Below are 27,742 nucleotides of genomic sequence, written 5' to 3'. Positions count from 1 at the left end.
GGATGCCCTGGCCACGGTACGACATGCAGGCACAGATAGCAGACGGTGCCTGCGAGCACGTATGTAGTTATCAGGAGCATAGAGTCGAACCAGTTCATTGTGAAGGTCAGGGGCATCAATTAGGTATTATATTATATCTATTGAATTGGATGTGTGTAAAATAATATATTTAAAAAATGCTTACTTCAAGCTTAGCAAAAATAATAATATTTGGAGTAAAGCGGATTCGATTCGGATTCTTGTACAACCAGACAACCATTGGAAATATATGAATGCCATTCTATTTATTCTTGATAGTAAAATTAATTTTCCTCATTCATCCAATTTTTAAATATTTTTCCCGTGGCATTGTCTACGTAAGACGTGGGGTATTTTCCCTATACCTATTTATTATACTCTTTCTTTGGGTGCCCGAAATACTCGATCGACCGGTCGTTATACAACGGCTAAGTAAAAATGTTACTTATGTTTCTTTTTAACATTTTAACAGCAACGTAGGAGCGCTATTATTTTGATTTTGCCTAATTTTAAGGAAAAGTATAAAATAAAACAACCCTCTTACAAAAATTAACATTTTATTTCGTTTCTTACACAATCATAGTACTATTAAGTTATGCTACCTTGTGTAGCTGACCATTTATCTATACCTAGGTACACTAAAGAGTATTAAGTACAGTTAGTCAACATTCGATACATCTGATTAGTAAAAAATCTTACGTCATAGGTATTATACACCGAAATGAATACTTTCTTAGTTCATTATACTAACGAACTTACGTTTTTTTAAATACTGTAAGTATAGTTATTTGATTTGATATTAATAACAGGCATCATAGTTAAATTCTATGACAAATGGTAACAATTCCGTAACAAAAATATTTCATTATTTTGTTTTTTAAACTTTGTGCTATGTATAGGCATTTACTTAAATTAGCCTATTTTGTAAATTGAGTTTACTTAACGATTAACGCTCTAGGCATTGTAAAATAAGTACTTCACGAAATACAACGTAAGTTTTCACACTTACGACATTTAAGTACACACATTGAAGTGATAATTACCAAGGATACGGCCACACATCTATTAGTAGTGGACTAGGCCAATTATTATTAGGCAGAACCAAAAAACAAATGCAGGTACTTACACCTAACAGTTACATCAATTGGCTACATTTGTACTCACTTTTTCACTTCGTAGTTATTGGAATAGAATAATCTTTAATATATTTTTGACAAATAAGGAATAGTATGGCAGTATCCTTATACAAACATGATTCACACGAAGCGGGATGTCATGCGGTGAGAATAAAAAAATAAAAATAAATGCCTAACTCCCAGCTGTGCAATATTTTCCCGCTTCTATGTGACGCTCAATATTATAATAATATATACTTTTTTAGCTAAATTAAGTAGTCGAGATAGAACACAGGGCCATTTCAATATTTTCGCCCTGAGCCCATGTCGTTTAACAGTTGCACATCATACATATTTTTAATATGATAATATACATACAGATTTTTTATTTAAAGTTAATTTTAACAATTTCATCGTGAATGCGAATTGACATTAATACTTATATGCTTAGAACAAGAATACATCAATGAAATAACAGTGCAAAGTAACATTTAAATACTTAAACATGTATAGAATTGTAAAGTCTAACATTAAGTACATCAGATCATGATCCTATGTATAATTAGTAGCAGTACATAGTAAAATTAGTAGTATTCAATTCACACGTGAGATCAGAATAAGTAAACATATTTACGGTACTTAACTCAAAATGCAAGCTAAGCTCGTTAAGATCTTATATTGTCCCATGTGAATATTTATGTGATAATTATTGTCACATCGATCATTCCTATAAATTGATTTAATACAAGTCACGAGTATTTACAAAGACCAAACTACAATAGTAAATAATAGAAAACAGCGTATAACAAAAATAAAAACCGTTAAAAAATAATACTGGTTTGTCACAAAAATACGTCAAAATATGGCTTACTTAGCTAACTATGAATTAGTTCTAACATTCAGTCGTTTTCGGAGAATTTATTATTACTCGTATCACTAGACTTCTTAACAATTTTATTGTGAGAATTATCGTAGTCATCGTGTAAAACAACGGTAGTGGCGCTAGCGTTAGAGGGACTATGGGAGTGCGTGAGATTCGTACGACTGCTGTCTGCCAGGTGCTCCAGCTCGTGGCTTTCTAAATTGGGAACACCTGAGCAAACAGAACTTACTCGCGATACCGATTTTCTCTCCTCTGTAGGAGATTCTTTCACAGAGTTACGACCAACTAATTGGAGAAGAGAACACAAAAAGAATGTTGCATAACTCCAACTGACTACCATTATCAGTGCTAGAAAAGACCCTATCTGCGAATAAGGCAGGAGATTTGAGCGCAATAAAAATATCCCCGCAAAACCAGTCGTCAACGCGGCAGCCGCAGTCGGTCCAGAAGACGACGACAACGCACATTTGACTCTCGCAGACTTTGCTCCATTAGCATTAGCATAGGAAAGGGCATAGTGAAGATTAAAATCCACAGCTAACCCCGCCGAAGTAGATATTGCTACACTTTCTAGAACATTGAGCTTCCAACCATTTAATACTAATATAGCTATAGTTACAGTTGCGGAAAAAATCATGGCTACTAAAGCACATGAGCTAATCACGAGGCTTAATGTTGCCGGTACAAGTACTATAAAACCTAATGTAGCTGACAGTATAAGAGCAATCACAGTTCCGCTAGCTAATGTTTTTTGTAGATCATAAAATTGTAAGTCAGACAAGAACCAACCACTTTGCATTTCCGGTGGTGCGGATTTCAATTCATGTTGCGTCCAATTTTCAACTTGGCTATAAAAATAATCCATTTCCGTGTATGACATAGAGTAGGGTACATTACTCTCAAATTCGACTACAATTGCTGAGACAGTCGGATTGGCATTTCTAAGAAATTTAGGGCCAGCCACACCAGGCATAAACAATTCGCGAGGAGTTTGGTACAAGGACTCCATCGCCTTTATAATACAGAATTCGAATACTTCTTTTTTATAAGGGAACACTGATGTCTCACAGCATGGTGTTCTATTAATTTTGTCAATGTGATCAATGCAGCGTCTACTCATGTACATTTTAAAGCTCTCAATGAAACAATTTGGGAGTAAAGGACCTAAGGTTGGTTGGAAAAATGGCTGGCTTTTAATTCTGTGACAAAATTCTGCCAACCATTTTTGAGAATCAGGATTTGATACTGAAAAGCTATGATCAAACTCTATATGACCCTTAGAAGCAGGGTCCATGTGATTTCCATTATCTATAGCCTTAACTCCCCAAATCCATCTGAGAGGCATCTTACTGCCTGTACCAATATCTTTTCCGAATCTCTCAAATAAGAACTTGCTACTGTACACCATATCATACTGTTCAAAAGGATGGGATGTTTGGAAAAGTTGGAACTGTTTCAGGTCTGGCAATTGAAGGCCAGGGTAATAGAAAACTACGACAAGGCTGCCGATACCAATAGCACCCATTACTATAACAAACATTATGTACAATCTTGTGACACATGTTATAATAAATACATTCAACATCACTCTGATATCCTCCCAAAATTCATTAATATTTTTGTGAATTATATCTAAAAACTTTCTTCGATTTGTACACAATTTAACATCTACAATAAATAGTGATGCTGGCAACATACTTATCATTAAAAAAAAGTTGACTAGAACAGCTGTACCTGCGAAGACACTAAAGCAGTTTATAGCGGGAATGTAGCTGACATAGGAGGCTAGGAAAGCTACTGCTGTTGTCAGTGTGGTGACGGCCATAGTTGTTATGGAGTGCTTCATGGTCTCCACAAGTATTTGTATTAGTATAGTTTCTCCTGCACTGGATACATTCTTTATGTCACTTAAACCATTCTCTTGACTAACAACATTGTCTCGAATGAGTTGTTTGCTTGCCATTTTCCAAACTTTGACATAAAGGAATGCATCATCTGCCCCAATACCTATCACAACAACTATTACTAATAAATTCATAAAGGGAAAAAATTCCAAATTGAACACATAGATATACAAGAAGTATGCTATACCAATTGAATATGTTATAGCTATAAACAACAGCAGAGTAAGAATTATAGATTTTGTATAGACCCACACACACATAAATACAAAGAGACCTCCTAAACCTATCAACCAGGTATCTTGTATTACCCATAAGTCAAAAAGTGCATTTTTCAGTCCAAAGTCCATGGCAGGTATTACGAGTGTCTCATAAGATAGATTTGAACTTTGCAATATTTCATAGTAAGGTAACACGGTGCTGCTGCTTGCCAAGGGTAGGAACAACATGACATTCTTAACAAAACTCTGTGAGAGATCAGACGGAGTGAAAGCTTGCGAATCTATGAGATAAAATAACATGTTATATATGGCATCATACTGAGAACAATACTTGGGAACTTTACACCTATCTAAATCACAAGAGGCCATCAACGAGAAGTTATGGAAGTAGCCAGCGCACTTCTTCAAGAGAGTAACTGCACTACTTACGTCATCTCTACTTAAATTTTCACAGGAAGTCTTGCCTGACATTAAAGCTATGTAGTTTGGCACACTCCACACTGGGCAGCAGATGTCTTCAGAATGTAGATCTCTTTGGCACATTTTGTAATATTCTGCTTCTCCAAGCTCCACCAGCATGGACTGCAGTCTACACATCCTTCCTACATTTTCAAATGTTAATAAAGATGTGTTATCTGTATTAGTTATAACTAAATGAGCATAATCTGATATGGGTGGTCCACAGGTTCCCGATGCATAGTTGTGAGTTATGGGTTTATCGGGTTTACGCTGCATTTCTTTAATAGATACCCATTGTTTTCTTGTGTGATCTTTTAGGAAAATTGCATTATCGTCTTCAAATGTTTTGTTTTTTCCAAATCCCCAATGGACATGGGTACTAGATATGTTAGGTTCTGCCAGTGGCCAGTTCTTTTCAAAATTTGTGTCGTTGTTGTGATGTACCTTTTTCTTTTTGTCGCGTCCTTTTTTCTTAGAACGGCCGCGACCTGACCTCGGTCTGTCCTGCCGCGTCCTGTTGTAGTATGTTTGGTTCATTCGAATCTGATCCTCAATTTCTTTAGGATTCACTGCGAGACTTCGAGAAGGTCTTGTTTCTTCGATTAGGTTCTCCCATGCAATAAACCGATGAGCTAAGGTGGTTCCTCGCGTTTCAAAACCCACTATGGGATCAGAAAATGATGGTACGTCATGGCATACCAGTGGGATCACAGTAAGGATGGATGAGATCACGGCTACAGTGAAGAGAGTAAGGTAGGAGTGGCGGACGATAAACCTGGCGTAAGCTGACAACATCTTTATATAATGATGACTTCATGGGCCACATACTTATTTTAATCCACCATCTTCTCATCTCAACTTGACACATTCCCAACTAAGTAAGCTAATTTAAATGTAAAATAACGGGGATCACATTTTGCAAAACAAAATACACAACACAAGACATTAGAAAAATGGAAGGAATAATAAAGATTAAAGTTTACCCCTACACAAAATACACAACTTTTAACTGTCACAGAATAAAAATAATGTTGCCTATCAAAAAGTGCTACTTGTCACGTTAACCTCAGGTCCATTAAGAGACCCCGCAGATTTACAATTTCAAGTTGGCCGATTAAATCGCAGAGTATACGAATAGGTATAGTGACATATGCTAGCCCGCACATCTTGTCCAACTAAATCGTCCAACTAATTAATTGGACACCGATCGTATCACAATCGATTATTTAATAAATTAATTATTAATTAAGCGATTAGAGCATTTCTTTTCCGCATTTTCACGCACACGCACCACGCTAGCAATACTGTCACTGACTAAATCGAATAAGTCAGCGGCTGGTAACCAATAAAATAAAGTCGGTTGATTTAATCATTTACACAATTTAGTCGTTCGATAGTTGGCCAACTTACAATTGTATGTCTGCGGGGTCTCTAAGTCGGTATTAGAGATGAGCGATATTTAAAAAAATTAAAAGATACTCAGGATTTACTCACTATTTATCAATTTTGGGTATTTATCCGAGAAATCGCCCATCTTTAGTCAAAATACACACAAGTAACAGATACCGCGCCTCAGCGTTCTTGTCTTTCTGTTTCTGGCCTCTAGTAAAACTGATTTCTTTCGCTTGCTAAACATGTAAATTATGAATAACCTAGAGATGGGCGATTTTTCGGATAAATAGGCAAGATTAATCCAGTTTTTTCTATAAGTACTAGAGTAAAAACGTATAAAATACTCAGTATTTTGTATACGGGCCAACTCAACCTTTCTAAAATTGTTTTTTATAGAAGACGCCGAGGACGCCTTTAATCCTGATGATTTCAAATAAGTATACTAAATGCAAATAGCATCCACAAACAATGTCAAAACAAAAAAATACGAAGCCTTTTATACGGTGCATTTATAAGACAATGTCGGTTTTCGTAGATAGGTTTAATTAATCGCAATTACGATTGGGGCGTGTGGGCTGATCAAGTAAAGATTACTTTGCATGAGTCCACAATATCGGTTAATTGAAATAGATGATGGAATGATAACCACGACCACGGCCACTCTTTGATACGGCTAAGAAGTAGAAGGGTAGGTAAGTTTATTTTTTCTATAATCTATAAGTATATTCGTTACTAAATTTTTAGAGTACTTATAAGAATTTGGCCGACTACTATGTGAGTGTGAAGTTTCACAGAAATATTTTTGTTAGTGAATACGTAGACTTCGTACATCTCTTGGGGTCCAATCTGTGGGTCAGGTACTCAGGTCCAACTTCTCGTGCATACGTATAGACAAAAAGTATGATTAATGACGGATTATTTTTACTGGCAATATGTCGCTATAATAATTTTAATCCTTAAAAATCTCCAAGAAAAACCAGTAACCAATATCCGCAACTATTTCATTCTATCTGTTAGTTATAAAGTGCCATCAGCATTTTATAGCGATTTATTTTAGTTTTATCAAAAGGTCACAAGAGTTTTTTTTAGTTATATTTTATAGTTGCAACTCTTTTATTGTCTATGACAACTTGTGATCACAAGACCTCTTCGCTTTTGAGTTTTCTGTCAAGGCAAAAATTGGGCGAAAAAAGGCCGTCCCTTTTGGGAATATCGGGTAAAACAGCACCAATTTGCTAATAAAAATACTTCAAGATGAGGTACTTCCTAACTTACATGTTCGCGCTGTTGCTGGTGACCGTGATTCCAGTAGTGTCTATGTTCTATCTTCTCCAAGGAAAGGGTGAGCAACTCAGTATTGGATGGTTCCTGGAGAACACGTCCCCATACATGTGGGGTACGCTGGGAATCGCGTTCGCCGTGGCTCTATCAGTAGTGGGTGCAGCTATGGGCATCCACACGACGGGAGTGAGCATAGTCGGAGGAGGTGTCAAAGCTCCCAGAATTAAGACTAAGAACTTGATCTCCGTCATCTTCTGCGAAGCCGTCGCCATTTATGGATTGATCACTGCCATCGTGTTGTCTGGAATGCTGGAAAAATACACAGAGCCCCTGATTGACATCTCTATCAAGCAACAGAACTGGATGGCTGGCTATGTGATGTTTGGAGCTGGTCTGGCCGTGGGTACTGTCAACCTGTTCTGTGGTATCGCCGTGGGAATTGTAGGATCTGGTGCTGCCCTGGCTGATGCGGCCAATGCTGCTCTGTTCGTCAAGATCCTAATTGTAGAGATTTTCGGATCAGCCATTGGTCTCTTTGGTCTTATTGTTGGTATCTACATGACATCAAAGTGCAAAATGGGCAACCAGTAATTTAAGAATAAACTTAAAACTTGAATCTAAGTGTAAGTATCCATTCAATATTTGCATTTAAAAAATTGTAACTATGTAGTCCATTGTGAGAAATATGTGACAAACAGATTGTGTCTATGATTCATACAACATTTCATTAAAAAATCAAATTGTTTATAAATCTAGTGTAGGTTTCATAACTAGAGCCAATATTTATCCATTCAAATTTTTAAAAATATATTTATCTCTATAATCTATTTGTAAATTTTGAAGTCCTAATACAATTCTTATAAGAATGACTATGTATGTTAAATGTTCCTTAAGTCTTATTAGAGAATAAATAATAATATAAAAATAGGTTTACAATCTAGGTCACATGATCTTGCAAGAATGGACATCTAAGTGTTACAGCATGTTTCAGTCATTTGACAAATAGTTGTATTATGTAAAGTTTACACATCCTGCCTTGTTTTCCTTAAGCTTACTTACTGTATGATATTAATTTAATATATTCTTAGGAATTATTAATTATAATGTTACCTTTATATGTAATTAAAGTATTTGAGATAGTAATGAGTTTTTTATTGTTTTCAGTGTACACCGGCACTGGAAGTTACCAGCCTTGACCTCCCTCACTAACCGAGTATCCAGTGCTCACATACTTATATACCGAAGAAGCTTCAAGTTATTATAATTGCAGTGTTGAACTTGTGTATCTTTCCTGCCTGCTCTTTGTTGATGTGTTTATAAAATGTAAATTATTTTTTTAATTATAAATCAAAATATCTGATCTTAGCACTCCATAGCAAAGTAGCTTAAAGTAAAATTAACTTTTTGATGTTATTACTGTACTATAAATTAACTATAATTGTTGTTTCATATATTAAGGCATTTGTGCTAAGATTTGAGATATTTGAACAGAGGTTTGGATTGTATTTCATTCAGTATTCTATTGACAACTATTTAGCAAACTGTTGAGATTGTGTTGCATTGAACCGTAACAGTGTCCTAATTTGGAAATGACTAGGCACACACTGTTCTTAGAGTTTCCATGGCCTAATACAAAGCTCTGCCTTGACGTAACTACAGTATTGTGCCTAGTCATTTATAAGGCTTATACATTCCATAAAACCTTGTTTCAAGTTTTGTAAAAGCTTCATTGGTCAGTCTGTAACCCATATTATACATAGTAATAAAATATTAATGTACATACATTTCGTATTTGGTGTGATATGTTATTTTCCATTAGACACAAATTATGAAGAAGGGTGATGTTGGTGGCATTGTATACAGCCGTCAATAGCACTCTATTGTTGACGTATTATAGCAGAGCACAAAGTTTTACAATTATATAGAAAACATCTTTCATGACAGAGTTATTGTACTGATGAACTAAAGCATGTGTCTGCTTGGAAAATATCGAAATTGTTAACGTTTTCTGGTATCGATAAAGCACGGTTTCCCTTATTAAATTATTATATGAGAAAATAAAAATATATCAAATGATTGTAAACTCCCAATTGTAAATATTAGTTTGCTTACCTCTTACTAATTTATTGTACGTACTTGTAAATTCAACTGCATAAACTTAACTATAGGAGTTAATTTGTTGCCACACATTGTTGGTATTTTATATATCAATTGATTAACGACATTGGCTATTAGCGCAGTGTTCAAATTTCGGAACAAAACGAACGAGAGTATTATATCAGTCTTATTCAATTTACTGATGTAATTCTAAGTAAATATATTTTATTTGTGCAAATGTAGATATTATGTATGTTGATGAATAAATAGATAAAAAGTTGTACAATATTTTCATTTTTATCTTTGTTTTTGACTACATGAACCTACGACAGGTTTAGGATAAAATAGAAAAAAAAAATTAAGTGATATTTTTTTGTCCTATTGTTTATTTCGATTTTATCAGTAAAAAATGTAAGTATTCTTTGAGACAACCATAGGTTTCGTCAGGCGTGCCCGGAATTAGGAAGTGACCCTGAAAGTAGTTCACATTGACCCTGAAATATTCAGAAACGAATTATTATCAAGTACTTTTTGACAATAACGGGAGGTAGTTTAGTCAATATTACTAAAAGACTCATAATGGTTTAAAAACAAGTATTTTGCTTTATAATCAACGAATTTCCAAAACCCTCTGAAGATAGGTAGATAGAATGAGACAAAAAATTTAGATGTCGTAATCAATTTGGTGTTGATTCTGTCATTATCACGAATGCGCGTGAGTGGCGCCTACGTTGTTGATTGTGTACGATAAGAGTATGTACGTATGATTACGTCGACATAAGCGTTGGTAGTGATAGGTGTAAAGATTGCGGGGAGATGGAGCCTTGCCCTTTAGGTAGTAAAGGTCCAAGGACAGCTAAGGGATAAGATCTCACTGCCATACTCAGTGACGTTTCCGGAGCTGCGTACTACCTAGCGGCTTTACCGGGGCTCCGGCTCGACAAGCAGGAGTAGGAACGGGGTGGTTTTTAGTCAGTAAGAGTCTGATGTCAAAGGGAAAAAACCTCAGAGACATTTAATGATTACTCAAACTATTCCTTAGTAACAATTTTGTTCCGAAAACAATTGCTAAGCATTGGGTTAAGCAATCATTAAATGACTGAGTACGGAGGTCAATCTCCTATCCATTGGGCTCATCCCGTAGATGAAATCCGAAATCTCATACACGGGATGACGGGGTGCCACGATTTCTTTCAATGAGGTTCACTAATGTCTACAAGAGCCTCCTGTTTCCCTAATCTACGGTAGAAATTAGTATCTCCTATTATATACATATATGTGTTGAATTTCATTGTTTTTTTTTTACTTAGCACCTCTAAATTTCTTTTTTTTTTCAGAAAAAGATTTTTAGAACTAAGGGAGCGTCCAGATAGTAACGTGAGGTGTTTTTTAAATTTTCTGCGACTCAAGCTGTCGCGCTCGGTTCATAGCTTTTTATCTGACCATCGGCTTTTTTAGGTACGCCGTGTTACACTTTTAGTTTTTTGATAAATTTTTCTCTTAAGGATTGTGGCGGGGAAAATAAACTGTTATTCTTTCTTTCAAATAAATTAAAATCTTCACAACTGCCATTAAAATGTCTTACTAGCCCCTAGACATCCTACACCCCCTCTGAAAAACATTTTCTGAAACAGTATGGGACCTTGGGTTGGTACGAGCTATAGGTAAAATCATTACACTATAATAATCGGAGCAGGAGCTGATTAGCGGGTAAAATCGCATGGGTTTTACCCAGCTACTTACGTTTTACTAGCTGAGTCTATTAATAAAATAAAACAAAACAAACAATTTAGCAATAAAATATTTTATTTCATTATAAAACAATTCAAATGTTTTGTACCACTATTTATAAACATTGCCTGTAAAGGTACAATAATAGAAAATGGTGAAAAGATACATAAAATATCACAAAATGGAATGTTAGATACAAAAATGAGCCAAATACTTGTGTAGGTAGGTACCTAATTTGTAAAAGTGGCAAATGCAATTTTTATACAAGGCAATTTCAAATCGCTTACGTAGGTATATAAAATACCTAATTGTAATAATATTATATATATTGAGCAAAATAAATATATTAATTATTTGAGAAGAGGTGGCAAAAAGCTCTTAGTTTTAATTTCTCAGAAATATTGTTCTGGATAAAAATTACATACAAATCATATATAGTATAGAAAGTAAAGCGTAGACAAGTAAATATTACAACTACATGAACACACAATACAGAGTTAAGTTTAAGTCAATAAAATTGCCACTTTTAATATCATTACTATGAGAAGAAACGCCTGGTTTAATTGAACAGCAAACAGTAGCAGATCTGTTGAAAAATATCCATCATCTATGATCGAGGTGCAGCTACGAACTCATTAAATATTAATTATGGCAATCTGACACTACAGAATATCTAAATAAAGCTTTCACATAATATTCCACTATTATCATAGTCCCTAATTATAACTACTAAAAGTGTAAAAATCTATTATTTACAAAATAGGTGGACTCTTCGTTAAAACGCTAGAAATGCACACAACACGCTATTTACATAGTATTTATGAGAACTTCGGAAATAGAAATATAGTATTTTATTATTATTTAAATAATAACAAACATTCAAAACTTGAAATAATAGAAAAGAATTCTTTAAATCCCTTTTTTGTCTACAATGGGATAGAAAAGAGTTAACTAGGTCGAAAGTCAAAAATAACGGTCCCACACACAAGTACATAATGTAAAATGCATTCTCAATTACACAAACATTATCATTCCTACATAATCTTATTCTAACGTTGTTTACAAACGATAGTTTTGGTTTTCTTATATAAAAATAAAAGTAATTCATATTTTGCACTAAATTATATGGAGTGGAGTTTACCGAAGTTTATTCAAGTATTTTTCTCTAGATTTCTTAAAAGTAGTTAGGTTTATGTTTAGCCAATACCTAGACGTCTTTTGGCTGATGATGAAATTCATGAATAATTGTTGTAGGTAATCAGTTAAGTTGTAGTAACGGCTCACTTACGTCACTGTTCGACGTTGACGAGGTCATTCGACTAGTTTCAAGCTACGTTCGGAACCCATAACAATGTGCAGTAAAGTAAGCGCTATAATCGACGCGGTAAACTTTAATATTTGAATAAATATCGGTAAACGCTCACTCCAAAGCTAACTTAAATATTTACATGACTGACTTTGGATGTCATTATTAATTTATTATTTCGATAGGCATGCAATACTTCTATACGAACGCACGCTAAAATAAATTCTTTATAATTTTTCTACTACATTTGAGTGTATCGATAAAGATTTCTAGATATTATTTATTTACACATCTTTATAAGTAGAGGTAAGTATGTGATCGTGATTAGCATTTTGCTAAATCGCTGAGCATTTTTTGTGAGATTGTTAAGGCTTAAGGTATACCTATAGCGCATTCACACAACAATGTGTATTATAACGTATTTTTCAAATGAAATGTCTCATTTAAGGTAATACAAATGTAATCAGATATTGTTAAATGAGGATTAACACTAGGTCCAAGTTCGAAAATACCTGTTTGAAGAGAAAATCGCATCATAATTCCGTATGGTTGTGTGAATACGTTCCCCAAAAATTTAAATATTACGAACCAACTTCCAAACATCATAATCCACAAAAAATGAGTATTCATTGCATTAAATTCTATTTCAGTTCCACTATACTTACTACTTAAAGCATAGACAATAATTTCAAAATAAATACTCGTTACTCTACACTATGGCAGTGGGTACTGATTGAACGACAGTCTTTGCGTAAATTAACACTAATCGTTTATAAAATTACGAAGAAGTTTTAATATTAAAATTATAACTAATTGAGATTCATTGGAAATCTTGTACTATTTCACGTCGTCACACTCTCGTTTCTGCATCGTCTTCAGTAGTAGATTTCCTGTGAAATACCATTATTTATTTTATTTTATTTGGGAAACAAACAGATATTTATTATCTTACAAGTACTTAGAAAAACATAGCCAACACTTAATCTAATTATAATAATCTAAAACTTAATTAATAAGATATTGATCTAACAATTAACAATACTTAGACGAAAAATTAATACATATTTGAGATACCCAATAACCCACATGCATACCTAACATACAGTTTAAAATGAAGATGACATTGACGTAAAAAGTGATTGGTGCTTAATCACATTCTGGTCTATCATTGGTCGAGATTATTCTCACAACCAATGACATGGCGGACCGCGATGGAGCTCAATTCAAATGTTTTGAATTGACAATTACAGAAAAGTCTAGCTGGCCTACATATTATAATATATTATAGCTACAACCAAAACCAATCATCATCCGTATAATATAAGTAGGTACGTATTAATTTAAATAAATACGAAAATGTAAAAGTTTTCTATACAAGTGCCTTTGAAAATTCATGTTCACTTTGATCATGAGTGTTGTCTTTTAGCTGTAAGTCCTCCATGTAACTTAAATAAATGAGTGTGACAACATACTAACATCTACATTCTCATGAATAAAATAATAAAAATTTAGAAAGACACTCGTCTAGAGACCATGATTAAAACTAAATAATTAACATATAAAATTACCTCCTCCCTAAATGGTTGAAGATGATTGCGCGGCAACACCACCGGGTTAGCAAAGCAAAAGATGATTACAATGAGTGTTTCTCATACAACTGCCACCATCTATTGACAATCATATCATTATGGCTGGATTTTATATTTAAATCATAATAAAAAACAACGATATTCAGGAGTCCCATAGAGAATATGAAGTAACTAACAATATCATTGAATAACTTCAAATACAGTTCGCCTTTTGGCCAAAGAAAACGTGCTTATTTTATCAAATCTATGACTATGATGACTCCTGAATTACGTTTCCGACAGGATTCCGTACTAAGCAAAATATCTTATTTGAAAAGGAATTTGGACTTTATACAGGGTTAAATTAGTCACAAGAAGGAAGTTAGGACATACAATAGAAAAGGTATTGAGTTCTTTTAAGTTATAGATATATATCTGTTTACCTTGGGTAGCATCTAATAAGTAAGTATGTACGTACATTAATCAAAGTATTCTTAATTGTCCGGAATCCTGAGTAAACATAAAATATAACATCATGCAATAGTAACATGCAAATAAAACTAAATCGCACTTACTCGCTAGTCTCGCCCATACTCGCTAGTGGCGCCCCCATCTGCTGTTGATTATCAGCTAAGAAATAAAGAAACAGAAGAAAATGAACACAGAGTGATCTAAAATTATGATTTCGATGTAACATGCAATGATAAAAACATTTATTAAGCTAGTAGACATCTAAATCTAAATAAATAAATAACACTGACTATTTAAGGTACGCGTTTACAGACCCGAATCGTATGCATCGCACGCACCCCACGCGATTTTAGTTTGTCTGGTATAGAAACTCATACAACTGCGTCCACTGATCCGCATCGTACGCACCGCATCATCAGCAATGCGATGCGTACTGATGACATCATACGGAATGCGGACGATGCGTACGATGTGGGCCTGTGGTCTACCTTTAATCTCTCTAGAAGCTTTGTGAATTGTCAGCTAAGTTTTTTTATTTTGTCTCTAATTCAAAGTTTAAATTCGTTCGGTTAAATGCAAAGGTTGTATCGTCGTGCAGCCCTGTCATCCTGCCACTGCGCTAACTCTTTCGTCGTATCGCATCAAGTGCAAAAGTCCTATAGTGATGGGAGCAAATTACCTGGATGTGCCATCTCACTACTACGGACTTGCGGTGCCTGGTTGATGCCACGCAAGTGCGCGTGATCTTCCTCAGCTAAAGCAAGCAAAATAATAATGTCAAAAAAGCTGTTCATAACTGTTGCTTGAGTAATAATGGAATAAAATAAAAATAAAACGAAAGCACACACTCCAAATACAACATAGAAAGGATTGGAATCACTCTGAAAGCTTTATACTGATGATTAATTGCTCTTTCAAAATTAAGTCGACATAGGTAGGTAGTTCATAAACTAAATTGGATGGCTCAATGAAGATTCACACAATATCTTAACACACTCTATAAGTACACACCCACACACACAAAACAAACAACTATAGACCCAACATACCTGTATACGGGAACAAATATTTGTCATGGTGCTTATCTGATCCTTCAGACATTCTGTCGGCATAATCCGCACCGTAATGACCCTCCATCTTCCTTTGATAGTCATTCTTTAGCATGGTGGCTATGCCAGAATCCCGAAAATCCCGCGGCGGGTAACCATCGTGTTCTCTGGTGGACACTCCAGAGTCTCTGAAGTCCCTAGACCCATAGACGTTGGGGTCGCCTGTTAGATATTTAGTGGGGCTGAAGCCATAGTCTGATGTTCTTGAAGGGAGGTAGGTTTTGGACCCGTAAGGGTTGCCTGGCAGCCTGTACATGGTCGGTGATATGGGGTAGTTGGGATCGTATTGCATTTGTTTCTCCGTGTCCGTTGGTAGCACCCCGTACATTAGTTCGTCGTCCATTACACCGTATCTGTGAGAGAAAGAGGGGCTTAAGAATTAGTTGTGATTGGTTTCTTATTGCAGTTTTGGAAGAAGTGTGTCATTTCAGTGTTTTAGTTTACTTGAAATATTTCCGAATGGCAAAAAGGCTAGTTAGAAGATATTGGAAGATTAGTTGAGCGAGTGACATAGGTATAAATACGTTTATTCACAAAATAAAAAAAAAATTGACGCCTTTTTTGATGCAAGACTAACAAACATCTTCACACGAACTCAGGATGATAAATGATATTTATTTTTGCAAATAGGTTACAATGTAACTGATGAGGGCGGCAACAGATGGGTTTACTTGTATCTAATAGTAGCATATTTCCACTCACACCAACTGTATTTTTGTATTTATCATATTTAAGGTTTATACTTGTGCTATCACGAATCTTTCTCAAAATCCAAATGATATAAAATGCGTTTTTAAAACATACCTATTATCAAGCGGCAATCTAGACGCGTCGACACTAGCGACGTAGGTATCGTGCACGTTCTCAAGTATGGAAGGCTTCATCCGATGTCTGCTGAGCTGGTACACGTCTGACGTCAGGTCCGGGTTGGGCAGTGGATTGGGAGATGGAGACGCCATGCCCCCATTGTTACCTTCGTTGTCCGACGCTGTCTCTTGTGACCATCTACCCATTTCTGGTCGGTTTGATTCTAGGGCAAATAGAAAATAGTATAAATTATTTATTGCTTCGTAGGAATCGTATAATTCTTAAGATTAAGAGATTGGTGATTAGATCATTATGTAATCGAAACTATTTCATATTCATGCTCTGGGGCCTTAGTACGAGTTTGCTTTACGTTGAACGAGATTTAAACGAAACCGCGTTCGATGCTGTGATTGGCCGGCTCCCACGAATCAACCAGAGCGCTGAACGTGGTCTCGTTAAACAAAAAGAAAACTCATACTAAGCTCTCCGATCCTTAGATTAAAATAAAACTAGACTAATAATAAATAGAATAACCACCGGTAGCTTGGACCATGCTCCCGCTACTGGTCGGCTCCTATTTTTATATTTTTAAGTATTATTTTATTTTGTATGTTGTAGTATTTAAAAATGTAAATATAGAGAATAGAATCAGATTAGGCTTACCTTCTCGTATATGTGACGGCCACCTTGGTTGGATGGCTAGAGGTGCTCCCTCTGTAATATTCGGTAAATAGCTCGCAGCACTACCGCTGGTTGCTCGGTCTCCTAGGAAAATAATTATTATGTATTGTGTGATTATTGCTATCAGTGTGTACATTATAATTTCTTTCTAAAGTTAATTTCCGTTCATTATGACACTATAATTAGCATTAGGCATTTAAAAATGCTGAAAATAATAGTTTTTCCAATAAATGATTTGTAAGTTTTATTTCTTTATCAAAAGAAATCATCATTACAATACAGATAGTCAATCAGATATTTATTTCATTTTTTTTAAGTTTGCCCCACCCTAGAATTTTCTCTTGTGTTGTGGGTGCGTTTACAAACATATAAGTTCACAAACACATAACACCCAGTCCCGAAACAATAACTTGCGAATCACACAAAGAGTTAGTAGCCGGTCACCGCGGCAACCTTGCAGGCACATTAAAAAAATGACAATGATATTAGGCTAGACATGCTTACTGTTAGCTGAAGGTGGGTGACTAGATCTTCGAGTGCTGGTCTCGTCATCATCAGAGGAGTGGCTGGAGGCCAGGTCCAGACTCCTGGCGCTACCATCACTGTCACTGTCAGTAGCCTCTGTGGCTTCCTCGCCGGTCTCTCCTGTCGTTTCACCATCCGTCACCGCTTTGCGACGACGACGACCCTCGTCTGAGTAAAAGGAATTAGAATAGAAGCAAAATAAGTATTTCTAGAGAAATATTATAAAAGCTCAGGTATAAAAAGTAAAATTGTTTGTTTTATATTTTAAATTTGGTTAAAAACGTTCTATTGGTCGGAAAGACATTTTTATTATTAACTACATTGATTAACGAGTTAGTTTTAAAAGAAATGCTAAACATAATATTTGTATGAAGATTTAAATTCATAGAAAATAAACAACAAATTCTTACCATCTTTCCTAGTATGAAGGGAGGAATCGAACCCTCTCAAGTACGCAGGCATGTCACTCGCACTCGTGTTGTAGTTGGATGTTGAAGTACTTGTGTGTCGAAGTTGTCCATCACTGCGACTGTGTCGAATGTAAAAGCATTTTAAATTTCTTTATCCTTACAAAGGCTTTAGACAAGTTTCTACATAGACTTTCTTTAATAAATGGAAGTTTAACCGAAAAATATGGGATTGTACATTAAAAAAGGTGTCAGTACTAGTAGTAAACCATCAAAATATATATATATATATATATATATATATATATATATATTATTATATATATATATAAAATGTATTAAGTAGTTCTTCAAGTGCAATTGCTTCTGGAGTTCCACAGGGTTCTATACTAGGTCCAAATCAATATGATTAGTATATGACTTACCTATAAGGACTGGAACTAGTCTTAGTAGTAGATCTAGAAGTGGTAGATGATGCTGATATTCCTATATTTCTCATTTGACGTCCTGGCTCCGTACTACTATGATATGCCAAGGCGGACCTAAAGATTATAATACAAAAATGAGTTTCAATCAATATAGTGCCTTATTTGTACCATAAATAGGGTTTATAATTGTATGTATCTTACCTGTTAACTTGTGATAAGTTTTGAGCACTGCTGCTGACTATGATTGAAGTGTCGACTAGAGGTACTTTCTTGCCTAAACATCTTAGTACCGTTCTGAAAGAAATATTATCATTACATATTGTTATTTTAGTTAGTGTCTTATGTACTTTAATTACAAGACGTGTTTAGCTTACGAGTTGGTGTTACCTGGACGAAGTAGAAAAAAAGTGCATCCATTACAATCAAGTGCATAAGAAAGCGACTCACAGATCACAAGATTATGACATGTTTTGAAACCAGTTGAGCTTCAGAACATTTTTGAGCTGCTTATTTCAAGTAACTTAAAGGTTCATGTATGGACTTACCTCTTAAGATTATCCCTGACGCGTATATTGAAGGCGATGTACCCGAGCGCGGCCGCGGCAGCGTGTGCGGCGACGGCGGCGGCCAGCGCGGCACTGAGCGCGTCCCGCCGCGCCCCCACCTCGCTGCCCAGCAGTAAGGCACTCGCCCACGACACCACCACCAGGGGCACGCACACTACGCTCACTCCCAGTAGGAGCCTGGGATGTATTTGTAGGTTAGTAACTTGTCAAGCTATCATAGTTGGTATACAATAAGTTCAATATTTTATAAAAATATTTGTAGACGGTGTTATCTCAAATAAAACGAAAGGTTAACCTGATTCTTATTTTTTGCCCCACACTAGGATTTTCTCCTGTGTCGTGGGTGCGTTAACAAACATACAAGTTCACATACACATGACACCCAGACCCGAAACAACAATTTGTGGATCACACAGAGAGTTGCTTCGTGCGAGAATCGAATCCACTACTCGTTGCGCGGCAGCCAGTTGCCCAGCCACCGCACCAACCTCAAATTCTGTTAAAATCACTTTCAGATGATATTGAAAAATGCAGAAGAAAAAGTGTAGCTGTCTTCTTTATACAGGATCTTAATGAAAACCTTTAATATCCCATACTATCATCCAATAAAACAATACAAAACCAACTAAAATAATAATTGTCACCAATTGAATGACTTACCTTAGGTTTCCGAATCCAATGACATGGTCTCGCACAGTGAAGGCGGCGCGCGTGGCCCCGGCGAGGAAGACCAGCGCGGCCCCCGCGTACACCGCGGCCGGTATCACCACCCACCATACCACCGGCTCGTGGCAGCTTACCCAGCAACTGTTGTAATGGAATATTATAGGTTAGCTTAGTTTCCACAGCATTCTTAATTATTATTTAATACCATGTTCACTAATGGCTAAAATGATGATGATAGTAGACGAGTAAAAAAGAAAGAAACAGCAGCCTGCGTGGAATGACAGTAGAGTAAAATACATTTGTAGCCACCTCTGCTCCTCATGCGGGTGTCGTACTACTACGAGTTGACTAAGGAACTTATGAACAGATGCTGCAACCCTTTGATAAAACTGATCCTTTTAAATAGCGCTACCAAGCGTGAAAATACCGCTCCAACCTGCCTGCTAAACGTAAAGACTGGTGATTATAGAAAAGCTCATAGATTCACACAGGCTATTCATACTCGTATACTACAAATATAAATGTAGTACAATACTTACAACAGCGCATTCCCATACTGATGCTGATGATGCGAGGCGGCGAGCGCGAGTATGACGGCGGGCGCGGCGTAGGCGGCGGCGAGGTGCGCGGCCAGCCCGGCGTGGTTGACGTCGCGCAGCTCGCGCACCAGGCGCCGCACCTGCCAGCCCTCGCACGCGCACCACGCCAGCGCGCACACCCACCAGTAGTGCAAGGACATCGCTAGCACCTTGCACACGAACTGCACACCAGATATGTTGTAGTTAGTGATGGTGTGTAGAAAAATAAGTATGTAAGGTAAATGAGAGGAAGAGAAATAGAAATAGAGAAGAAAAAAAAGAGAAAAATAATGAGAGAGATGAACAAAGGGAGGGATAGATAATAGAAACAGAACAAGAAGAAAAAAGGAAAGAGAGATAGACAGACGAAGAACAAGAAAAGAAATAAGTAGAAAGAGACTAGGGTGAAGAGTAAATTTATTTTAATGATATAATGAAAATAAAAGCACTAATTGTTAGGTACGTTGACGAAGGTTACAATTTCTTAAAATCATTTCCACTTACCTCATTCTGCACCAAGGAAGTCCTAGCCTTCAAAGCGATGAGGTACAGCAGTTCCGCCATAAACACGCAGAAGATGAGATGCTTGTGGATGGAGTTGGAGACGGTGGCGGCGCCGCCCCGCATCAAGCAGAGAGCGAGCCAGGTGATGAAGAGTAGAGGCAGGGATATGCTGAACGCTGTGTATGATGTCACTGATTCCAGGAGTGATGGTTCCGGGATAAACTGTTGGGAGAACAGACCAGTGTTATTCATATGTCTTCTATCACATATTATTTAAAAAAGGTAAAAGCTTCCTTCAACAATCAGAACAGAATTAAACATCTGTGTGAGTGTGCATTAAAGTCAAAATAGTAGTAAAGGAATGTATTATTTTTTGTAATTAGTTCCCCATTTACTTCTGTTGTTTGGTACAGTCAAGCTAAAATTATTCTGCATTTTTTTGTATTTTTGAAGTGATTAAGAGCTCAAGATTTCCCTCAGATTTTCTCAATAAAATTGAGCAAACACATTGGAAATAACCCATATCAGTAAAACTATAGGTAATCTACATACGATTTCCAATTCTAAACTTTAAAGACATTTCTACAAAGTCGATAATCGTTTACTTACCTCAATATCCACTTCATCAACGAGTACAGCGAAGGTGGACAGATGGTTGCAGGTGCAGTTGATGAGCAGCGGCTCGTCGGAGTACGGAGACCAGTCGTAGTCGATCTCCGTGTGGCAACCTACTCGAGACCATTCTCCAGATCTGCAGTAGACGAGGATAGATGACATAATAATATAATGGGAGATGTAATTGGCATTTTGATAGACAAAAAAAGAAGGATGTTGATAAAAAAGCTGACTGCTTTTTTAAACGTAGTTTATTTAAATTTTTGCTCATATTGGCTTTGGTGTTAAAAAGACAGAAACACAGTGTGACTGAGGCTTGATAAGGAATGGATCTCAAATAACGGAAGACTTTACTCTAAAGGTTATGAAAGATGGGAGAGGTGTTTTTGAGTAAGTGGATGTGACTATAAAAGTTGTTCAAAATTATTGAAATCTAATTGTGAACTTAAATGGTAATATAGGAATAAACTCACCCTCTCAAGGTAGACCAGTGCACGCATTGAGGATTGGTCCTAGACCCAAACGTCTCCCGATCAATATCCAGCCACATTTGCAGCCTGACAGGTCTCTTCAACCGAATCCCACTCAAGCTTTTGTAGATCAACTTCTTTTTACCACCGTCCTTAGTCGAATTGCCCATTTCCGACACTAGCGCCATCACTTTAGGTCCTTCGTTAGTTTCTATTTTGTCTGCGACGTATGAAGACTCGTTCTCTTGTAGATCTTCGCTTGTGTATGATTTCTCTTGTTTTTTGAACGTTGGTTGTATGACCACTGGACCGTGATTGTCTTGGATTTGGTCATCAAGTGGCCACGTGTTTTTCGACTGGGAGTTTGTGTTGACATGGTTGCTCATTTGATGGTGGTTGCCCTTGTTTGCGTAGACTATGCCTGTGGATAAGTGGAGAATATATTATGAGATTGACGTAGTCAGAAATATGTACTTAAAAAACTTTGCTTTATTGATGGCCCAAAAGCCAGCAATGCTCTTGGAACTCCTTTGGTGTTGCGTGTGTCTATGGACAATACTGATTGCTTACCATCAGGTGATTCGTCTGCTCATTTCCACCCCACCCCATAAAAAGTTTGTCTTGTATAGAAACTCATACAACTGCGTTCACTGATCCGCATCGTACGGACCGCATCATCAGCAATGTCTACATGCGATGCGTACTGATGGCGTCATACGGAATGCGTACGATGCGTGCGATAGGTACGTACGATGCGGGTCTGCGGACGCTTTTCTTTAAACAGATAATTTTTCTTCCAACTTTTATTACTAGGTACTTCAATTCAACATACCTTCGATATCCTCCAAATTGTTTTCAAGCGAATTATCCTCTTCACTAGCCTCCTTAGTCCACACGTACTCCGGTACAAACAACGCTAGCTGTATGATGGGAGAGCCGACGGTAATGTTGACTCCCCACCGCTGACTGACTGACTCGTCCATGCGAAGAGGCATCATTTGTGACGTGTTACGTGAGTACTGGAGGTAGGAGAACACGGCGCGAGACTCGTAGTTTGTTTCGAGGTTTTCTGAAATATTTTTGGTGTTTTAGCGTTGTTTAACACATTGAACGCCGTGGTGGTCACCGCTGACCAACGTTAGCGGAGCATTGGCAGTCAAAGACTTAAAAATACGTTTTCTGGCATTTTGGGAGTTTTTAACCGGCGTGTTTCAGGGTTAATGAATAAAATGTTTAATATCAAACGACTTTGCATTTGTAGTTTCGGGAAATTAATCTAAACTTATTGTGCATCATTCGATTACTTAGTTATTTACTTTAGAAAATGTTAACTAGACAATTTCCAAATGTGAAGAAATAAAAGTAGTAAATTAATATATGTGCACATCCTTTTTGTATTACAATGGTTCCAAAAAAATTGATTGATCATGGCGCTTTTAACAGTGCCGAAACATTGAAACCTAGACCCAAAACAACTGTTAGTGGATCCCACGAAGTGTTGCTTCGTGCGGGAATTGAAACCGCTACATGTTGTGCGACCGTGCAGTCAAAGTCAAATCTACATCACATTTCAAACATAAATAAACTATGTAAATATTAACTCACCTTGAATATTACTATTAGTGATTCCAAGGAGATCTAATGGCAGCAACACCCTTGTATACTTATCAAACTTGTTCTTACTTTTGACATAATTATTATACTTCGGGAATGAAACTGTAGGACTTGAAGGTTTCCTATGTTTATGTATCTTCCCATTAGCATGGTATATGGGAGTTTGTATGGGAGAATGTATGAAGGACGATGTGTCTGGTAGAACCACTCGCTCGGTCGTGTAGGTATCGATGTTGTATCGATTTAGCTGAGTCGGCTCGAAACCGTATATCGATTCTGCTGTCACTATGTCGACGCCGATCACTGGAATGGAAAGATTATTATAGATATACAGGTTTTTAAATTTTAAATATAGCACTTACCTATACCAATATTAAAACAAAAATGAAATGCTAAACATTACATTTAAGGTGCTTTTCTACCAGAGATGTGCTATGCTACGTTACTGTGGATGCGTTTGGTTTCCACCAATCATATTCATTGGTACATATAGCTTAGCACTGGTGGAAACGAACTCACCTAAGCTATGTTTTTTATATGGAATGATGCGTGCTATCGATGTGTGTATCGATAGTAGGGATACTTTCAATACATCGCATACTCGAACTACGCATCAACTACATCTACAGTATTAGTGGGAAACGGTCACATACTTTCACAGCTTAGCTATTACATCTTCTTAGCATAGCTCATAGCACATCTCTAGTGAAAAATCACCCTTATGATGCGATAAAACAATGCGAAGTTGATTAGACTTGGCTGGTCTATATCAACTATGACAGATTATTTAGCTTAGCCCTTAAGTATCAAAAGTACAAAACTGAACTCTAAAACCCTACAAATAAAGCACAAAATCCAATAACTCACCAAGATCACTAGTAACAATTTCGAAGGGACTGGTATAAGTGTCGTGTTGGCTCTCAGCCAGTACTGCGATGTAGTTGTCGAACCTCTGCAGCAGGAGTTCCATGCCGTGGCCCGTCAGCTCGCGGACACGGGACCATTGCCTCGTGTACTGCTCGTTCAGGATCGTGTTCGCTGATTTTATTACGTTCTGCAAGAGGTAGATGTTGTTATTTGGAGGCTAATAAGAATGAACGAGTAAGTAAGAGTGCGTTTATGACGTCATGGTTTTTGATACACGAGAGAGGCTCTAAATTTTTTTTGTTCGCTTTTTTTTTTGTAAATAAAATATTTTTTCATCTGATATTTTTAAGACGTTGCTTCCGTTGCTTTAGGGACTAACAGATACTTTTGTTTTGAAATATTATATTTACGTGTTAAAAGGTTTAAAGGGTAAAAGGTTTAAATTGTTCTTATTGAAATAATTGGATTTCGGCATATTTATTTCTTAAACTTTCCCTTACATTAGGCTTTTCTCCTGTGTGGATGCGTTTACAAACCTATAAGTTCACGTACACACTCACTCAGACCCGAAACAACAATTTGTGGATCACACAATATAGAGTTGCCCCGTGCGGAAATCGAGCCCGCTAAACGTTACACGGTAGCCATTTGCCCAGTTACCGCGCCAACCGTGCAGTCAAGTTACACTAATCCCATGTAATAGGCACAAGCCTATTATTACCTTATGAGAATTTTAACATACCCGAATTGACAACCAGTTCGACAAATAATGAAAGCTACCATCATAACCACACTCACCCTAACATAATCCTTATCCTGACTATGCGTAAGGTTCAATCCAGCTTGCTTCATCTCATACTGTAACAACTCGAGGAGTATTCCCTCGGCGACCAGTACATCAGCGCCGTACAGCTGAGGAGTTTGTTCGCAGGCAGAGGTCAGGTCGGCGGCCAGGCGGACGCCGACGAATGTGTTCACTGATAGCTCGCCGGATTCTATCTTGCTTAGCTGTAGGGAGTTATAAAATGGAAATTATTCGTATGTGATAAATGGTTTTGTAAATTTATTATTGTAACGTAAAGTAACATTAGAACTTAGGCGGGATATTTACCATTTTTTTTATCGTATGTGATGTTTAAATGGTTTTGTAAATTCATTATTGTAAAGTAACATTAGAACTTAGACGGGATTTTTACCATGTTTATATATGTCTATGAGTTTCCGATATTTCGGCACTGTTGCACTGTTGTTAAACTGAGTGTAATGTGGCGAGAGAGAGTTCATCTGTGATCATGCCGCTTGCAACGGTGCCGAACTCATAGACATTAATTAACATGGTAAATATCCCGTCTTAAGTTCTAATGATAGTAACCATGTCAGTTTAAAAACTTATATTGTAAAGTAAAGTTATAGGGCTTAATTTATTTATGTCAAAGATTAGTACCTAATACCAAAATTGGGTCATGGTATGGTATAAATATCTTTTTTAAATATTTAGGAAGCTTCCGTTAGTAATATCAAAATTGAGATATGACGTGGTTTAATTTTTTTTTCAAATACCTATCAAGGAAACTATTTACCGTAAGATTATATCATTATTATATCGATTTGCTTACAACATACCTGTTTCCTCAGCTGGTAGAATGTGGAAGTAGTACAGTTGAACATGTCGGGTTCCTGCCAGGGCACCACTTGCGTTTCGTCGCACATACGAGTCGCTTTGCCACTTGTACCTAAAGAGACAACACATTTTGAAAAGAGGTATAGTAGTCAAGCAGAGGGCGTTACTGTCGATTTAAGTAGATGGACCAGACGTTTTGAGTTTTATATACAAAAATATGGTGTTTGCCTTGAAACCCTGATGGTTTCACTAGAATAGTGAAAGTTTTGGAGTGTCCTTAAAAAATAATATGATGTGATTTTATACATACCAGTTGGACAGTCAGTGACAGCTTCGATTCCGAATTTGGTCCGCGGCCACCATACACCGTGCGAGAAGGAGCGTGGACATCCATCGTACACCACTGTGGACAAAGATAAATTAATCTAAAATGAAATCTGATTTAGGGATAAGTAAGACTTAATATTAGAATCACACAGTCACTATTTCATTAATTAACTAATTTACTTATTACGAGCTCCGGCGTGGCTCGAATCGAGGATCGTGGCACAGTCTTCACGAATAAGCCATACAGTATGTCAAGTACTAAAAAGCATTTAGATTTTTTCAATGAAATATTAGTAGTCGATTGGTTTTTTGCCATTGCTAAATACTACTCCCCAAAAGCCTTACCTTCACAGCCAGTATTAGGTGCAACTTCAGCGTATAGATTGGCGCAGGAGTCGCAGGCGCGGCCAATGACCCCGGCGCGGCAGTAACACTGTCCAGTCAGTACTTCACACGAAGAGTTCACTGACCCCGCCGCGTAGCACTGGCAGGGTAGACAGTCTTCTGAACCTTCGGGTTTGTAGTGGTTTTCCTGTTAAAGAGAAGAAAGAGATTTGTAATATGACGATAACAAAGAACCAGAAAATATAAGGCAATTGTAGGTATATTATTAATGAGGGCATGGACCCGAATCCGTTTAGATTTAACGATTAAAAATATACATAACTACAAATAATGTGAAAAAAAAAAACATTCATGGAAATGACAGAAACAAAAAAACATTTTTTTTTCCTTATTGGCAACCGAGTCTCCAATCCAGTGTAGTCGACTATACTGCCAGTGTCAAGTGGTGACGGCAGATTAATAAACCGTCGAACTTTAACTTTCTGGTAGTTGTTAAAAAAAAATATTTTCAAATTTAACATTGAGAACAATAGATATTTTTTATGTCTGCGTGTCTTAAAAATCTCACTAAACGTCAACCAAAGATATGGTAGTTACCTTGCAGTGACACTCCCCGGTGGTGGCGTGGCAGTGCGGATGGTACCCGCGGCCGGCGCAGGCGCACGGCCCGCACACGCCGGCCACGCCGCCCCACCACCCGCCCGGACATTCTTCCACACCCGCCTCCACGCAGCCAGACGCTAGAAGGCAAACAACTCATTAAAGGTGGTACAGAACAATTAAGTAATATTGTAATATAGCGATACCTTAATTGGCAAACCAGCCAACTCCACATTTCGTTTTTTTTTTTTTTTGTTAATATGATATGGAACAAATATTATGACAGAGTTTTAGGAGTGTCTTGAAAAAATTTGGACATAAGGAGTTAGCTGATTTGTTAAATAAAGTATCCATAGGTATCAAACACAACACAACTAACATACATAACACACAAACAAACATACATAACATACACAACACACAAACAGGCTCTTGTGGAAATAAATAAATATATATAAATAAATAGATTGGAATCACTGACATCCGCCACCTTCTATGGTAACTGACTACTAACTACTGTAATGTAATTGTCTAAGAGCAAACTTAATGTGAGAGCGCTGGTACCCATA

The 27,742-nt window shown here is 36.8% G+C and overlaps 3 protein-coding genes across 6 annotated transcripts in view; 1 reads left to right on the top strand and 2 right to left on the bottom strand.

Annotated features, from left to right (window-relative positions):
* Window positions 1-558: 558 nt before the first annotated feature.
* LOC118280900 (protein dispatched) lies at window positions 559-5,646 on the bottom strand. The gene has a single exon (XM_035601294.2). It carries the CDS (start codon window positions 5,390-5,392, stop codon window positions 2,033-2,035), a length of 3,360 nt encoding a protein of 1,119 aa, XP_035457187.1. The 5' UTR covers window positions 5,393-5,646; the 3' UTR covers window positions 559-2,032.
* A 1,285-nt stretch (window positions 5,647-6,931) lies between these two features.
* LOC118280889 (V-type proton ATPase 21 kDa proteolipid subunit c'') lies at window positions 6,932-9,647 on the top strand. Its single transcript, XM_035601283.2, has 2 exons — window positions 6,932-7,893; window positions 8,435-9,647. Exon 1 carries the CDS (start codon window positions 7,244-7,246, stop codon window positions 7,859-7,861), a length of 618 nt encoding a protein of 205 aa, XP_035457176.1. The 5' UTR covers window positions 6,932-7,243; the 3' UTR covers window positions 7,862-7,893; window positions 8,435-9,647.
* Window positions 9,648-11,152: 1,505 nt separating this feature from the next.
* Window positions 11,153-27,742, bottom strand: part of LOC118262105 (protocadherin-like wing polarity protein stan) — a 188,019-nt gene continuing 171,429 nt past the window's right edge. The window contains exons 33-57 of one of the 4 annotated variants that reach the window (XR_007706423.1): window positions 27,171-27,313; window positions 26,574-26,760; window positions 26,212-26,304; window positions 25,904-26,013; window positions 25,079-25,288; window positions 24,281-24,467; window positions 23,405-23,716; window positions 22,632-22,868; window positions 21,803-22,220; window positions 21,324-21,465; window positions 20,715-20,936; window positions 20,172-20,392; window positions 19,627-19,773; window positions 18,946-19,143; window positions 18,602-18,694; window positions 18,398-18,514; window positions 17,976-18,094; window positions 17,545-17,733; window positions 17,023-17,124; window positions 16,357-16,582; window positions 15,493-15,905; window positions 15,123-15,197; window positions 14,548-14,602; window positions 13,973-14,071; window positions 11,153-13,294 (exon numbers count right to left, since the gene is read on the bottom strand). Coding sequence is in view for 2 of the 4 variants with exons in the window: in XM_050701094.1 (XP_050557051.1) it covers window positions 13,255-13,294; window positions 14,548-14,602; window positions 15,123-15,197; window positions 15,493-15,905; window positions 16,357-16,582; window positions 17,023-17,124; window positions 17,545-17,733; window positions 17,976-18,094; window positions 18,398-18,514; window positions 18,602-18,694; window positions 18,946-19,143; window positions 19,627-19,773; window positions 20,172-20,392; window positions 20,715-20,936; window positions 21,324-21,465; window positions 21,803-22,220; window positions 22,632-22,868; window positions 23,405-23,716; window positions 24,281-24,467; window positions 25,079-25,288; window positions 25,904-26,013; window positions 26,212-26,304; window positions 26,574-26,760; window positions 27,171-27,313 (4,256 nt within the window). In the remaining 2 variants the exon portion in view is untranslated. The remainder of the gene's footprint in view (window positions 13,295-13,972; window positions 14,072-14,547; window positions 14,603-15,122; window positions 15,198-15,492; window positions 15,906-16,356; window positions 16,583-17,022; window positions 17,125-17,544; window positions 17,734-17,975; window positions 18,095-18,397; window positions 18,515-18,601; window positions 18,695-18,945; window positions 19,144-19,626; window positions 19,774-20,171; window positions 20,393-20,714; window positions 20,937-21,323; window positions 21,466-21,802; window positions 22,221-22,631; window positions 22,869-23,404; window positions 23,717-24,280; window positions 24,468-25,078; window positions 25,289-25,903; window positions 26,014-26,211; window positions 26,305-26,573; window positions 26,761-27,170; window positions 27,314-27,742) is intronic. The other 3 variants (XR_007706424.1, XM_050701094.1, XM_050701095.1) reach the window with 3 other exon arrangements.

Source organism: Spodoptera frugiperda, chromosome 20, assembly GCF_023101765.2.
Source record: "Spodoptera frugiperda isolate SF20-4 chromosome 20, AGI-APGP_CSIRO_Sfru_2.0, whole genome shotgun sequence".
NCBI lineage: Eukaryota > Metazoa > Arthropoda > Insecta > Lepidoptera > Noctuidae > Spodoptera > Spodoptera frugiperda.
This window is presented reverse-complemented; position numbering and strand designations above follow the sequence as displayed.